The 3705-nt window shown below is 39.1% G+C and overlaps 1 protein-coding gene across 1 annotated transcript in view; it reads right to left on the bottom strand.

The window, feature by feature from the left end:
- Positions 1 to 3486, bottom strand: part of LOC106476166 (protein Wnt-5b-like) — a gene marked incomplete at its 3' end in the record, with an annotated part of 17560 nt that extends 14074 nt beyond the window's left edge. Inside the window, exon 1 of the mRNA XM_013936832.2 lies at positions 3330 to 3486. Coding sequence (XP_013792286.2) covers positions 3330 to 3415 — 86 coding nt within the window. The remainder of the gene's footprint in view (positions 1 to 3329) is intronic.
- Positions 3487 to 3705: the final 219 nt, after the last annotated feature.

The following is a 3705-nucleotide window of genomic DNA, read 5'->3' as shown; positions in this document are numbered from 1 at the left end:
TAGGTTGTGTAGGTTCTCAGTAAAACCAGTACAGGTTGTGTAGGTTCTCAGTAAAACCAGTACAGGTTGTGTAGGTTCTCAGTAAAACCAGTACAGGTTGTGTAGGTTCTCAGTAAAACCAGTACCTATACTGGTTTTACTGAGAACCTACACAACCTGTACTGGTTTTACTGAGAACCTACACAACCTGTACTGGTTTTACTGAGAACCTACACAACCTGGTTTTGTAGGTTACGAAACTATTTTCACTTATTTTCTCCTATTTTGAGAAAGGTCGTTCAAACATTTTTAAATACAGTACACATGCTGAACAATGTTTCAACGTGTTAAGGCCGTCTGTCATCAGACGCCACAGTCAGACCACAGGGAAACTTAGACTTTGAATCTGACTTTTTTCTCCTCTTAGTCGAGGTTAAAAACAAAGTTTAAAAAATGAAAATGTATTTAATGCTTTCAATTAAGCATTAATAACAGTTCTGAGCATGCTTGTCAGATGAGAAACTCAATTTTTCTAGGTCATGGTTTGAGATGTGAGTCTTGGTGTGCGCTCTGAGTGTTGGTGTGAGTTCTGGGTGTCGGTTTGTGTTCTGTGTGTTGGTGTGAGTTCTTGGTGTTGGTGTGCACTCTGAGTGTTGGTGTGAGTTCTGGGTGTCGGTTTGTGTTCTGTGTCTTGATGTGAATTCTGGGTGTTGGTGTGCGCTCTGAGTGTTGGTTGAGTTCTGGGTGTTGGTTTGTGTTCTGTGTCTTGGTGTGAGTTCTGAGTGTTGGTGTGGGCTCTGGGTGTTGGTGTGAGCTATGAGTGTTGATGTAAGTTCTGGGTGTTGGTTTGTGTTCTGTGTCTTAGTGTGAGTTCTGGGTGTTGGTTTGTGTTCTGTGTCTTGGTGTGAGTTCTGGGTGTTGGCTAATGTTCTGTGTCTTGGTGTGAGCTCTGGGTGTTGGTGTGAGTTCTGGGTGTTGGCTAATGTTCTGTGTCTTGGTGTGAGTTCTGGGTGTTGGCTAATGTTCTGTGTCTTGGTGTGAGTACTGGGTGTTGGCTAATGTTATGTGTATTGGTGTGAGTTCTGAGTGTTGGTGTGTGCTCTGGGTGTTGGTGTGAGTTCTGGGTGTTGGCTAATGTTCTGTGTCTTGGTGTGAGGACTGGGTGTTGGCTAATGTTCTGTGTGTATTGGTGTGAGTTCTGAGTGTTGGTGTCAGTTCTGGGCATTGGCTAATGTTCTGTGTCTTGGTGTGAGTACTGGGTGTTGGCTAATGTTCTGTGTCTTAGTGTGAGTTCTGTGTCTTGGTGTGAGCTCTGGGTGTTGGTGTGAGTACTGGGTGTTGGCTAATGTTCTGTGTCTTGGTGTGAGTTCTGTGTCTTGGTGTGAGCTCTGGGTGTTGGTGTGAGTTCTGTGTCTTGGTCTGAACTCTGTGTCTTGGTGTGAGTTCTGTGTCTTGGTGTGAGCTCTGGGTGTTGGTGTGAGTTCTGTGTCTTGGTCTGAACTCTGTGTCTTGGTGTGACTTCTTGGCAGTTGAGAAACTCGTGGTTCTTAGTTTCTTGTTACTGGTGTTCATGTGTGAATATGACTAACCAGGATTTTAAACATAAACTATTGACGAAGTTATGCTTGCTTCTTTAAGAATAAAACATTTATTCGGATTTCGGAGGAATGTAAAATTAATGGGCATCTCAATCGAATCTGAAACACACAAAAAACACAACAAAATCTGCTGCTCGATCTAAAGAGTTAACATTGTTATATTAATCCGTGTAAGATGACACTTTCAACTAAGATTATACAAGACCAAACACTGTAGTGAGACAGTTAGACCAGTGTGTTAACAAACACTGTAATGAGTCAATTAGACTAGTGTGTAAACAAACACTGTGGTTAGTCAGTTAGACCAGTATATTAACATATACTGTAATGAGTCAATTAGACTAGTGTGTAAACAAACACTGTGGTTAGTCAGTTAGACCAGTATTTTAACAAACACTGTAATGAGTCAATTAGACTAGTGTGTAAACAAACACTGTAGTGATACAGTTAGACCAGTATACTAACAAACACTGTAATGAGTCAATTAAACTAGTGTGTAAACAAACACTGTGGTTAGTCAGTTAGACCAGTATATTAGCAAACACTGTAATGAGTCAATTAGACTAGTGTGTAAATACACACTGTGGTGAGACAATTAGACCAGTATTTTAACAACACTGTAATGAGTCAATTAGACTAGTGTGTTAACATATACTGTGGTTAGTCAGTTAGACCAGTATTTTAACAAACACTGTAATGAGTTAATTAGACTAGTGTGTAAACAAACACTGTGGTTAGTCATTTAGACCAGTATTTTAACAAACACTGTATTGAGTCAGTTAGACCAGTGTGTTAACAAACACTGTAGTGAGACAATTAGACCAGTGTTTAACATATACTGTAATGAGTCAATTAGACCAGTGTGTTAACATATACTGTATTGAGTCAGTTAGACCAGTGTGTTAACAAACACTGTAGTGAGACAATTACACCAGTGTTTAACATATACTGTAGTAAGTCAGTTGTAAATGTTTTGAATGTGGTGTATCTGTTATGAAGTTAGGAGTAAGGAACATCGGTTGAGGTTGAACAAAGTAAGAAAGGGGCTGACTTTTGGTCAGTTTCTATGGGATTGCAGCATTTTCAATCATTAGAAAATGATTGGATTGAGCGGTATGAAGATTACTAGACCCCCTACGGTTGTGAAACGTTATAATCTGGTACAGGAAATAGGTGCAAGGATAAAAAGATAGCGCACGTGGCTTGAGAAAGGAACATAAAAGACAGGAATTCAACGAAGAAAATGAGAAGACCAAGAGATGTGTGTGAGAGAGAGAATGAATAAATCGGAAGAGGCGAAGGAAGAAAGTAATATGCTGCCAGTAAGAAGCAATACCTATTCCCAAGACTACATATTATCAATTATAATGATAAACAGCAACTTGATAGGTTTACATTGGTATGAGTCAGTTCCTGATAGCAGTAAGAACATCATAAATAAAACTGATGGACGTGATAATTAAGGGAAGGCAAAGTAACAAAGTTAAGTCAAAGCGATCTGTCGAAGAAAACGTGACGTGAACAAACTTATTCACTTTTCTCTCATTTGATTCCCCAGTGATTCAGCGGTAATTCCGGAGGCTTACGACGCTAAAAACCGAGTTTCAATACCCGTAGCCCAAAATACAAATCAAAGTATTATTTAAGAATATTGGTTTTCGCCCTATTATCATCTAATCTAATACATCAGTATCTTAAGATGTTTTATGATGCTGAGCCAATCACATTTTTATAGAAATTAATAACACTTACATCCAAGATCCCAGTCCAGATGTCGCTGTTGTAGCGATTAAAAACACAAAGAGTAACGTTTCCTCTCTGTATGGAAGTACCACCATTGTCCACGTCTAGAACTGAGAGATCTTAATTTACTGGATCACTCCTCGCCCTCTGGGAGAAAACAGCAACCTTTTCTGAAAATACAGAATAGAAAAAGTTACAAACAGATCATCGGCGTACACTTAAGTTTAATCAGAACCTCATAATTACAACCTAACCCCAATATAAAACCCGACATACTGTTAAACTTAATATTAACCCCAATATAAAACCCGATATACTGTTAAACTTAATATTAATCCGAACCTAAAACCCGACATACTGTTAAACTCAATATTAATCCGAACCT

Source organism: Limulus polyphemus, unplaced genomic scaffold (assembly GCF_000517525.1).
Source record: "Limulus polyphemus unplaced genomic scaffold, Limulus_polyphemus-2.1.2 Scaffold9949, whole genome shotgun sequence".
In the NCBI taxonomy this organism is placed as follows: Eukaryota; Metazoa; Arthropoda; class Merostomata; order Xiphosura; family Limulidae; genus Limulus; species Limulus polyphemus.
The sequence above is the reverse complement of the archived record's forward strand: the minus strand, read 5'-3'. Positions and strand labels throughout refer to the sequence as shown.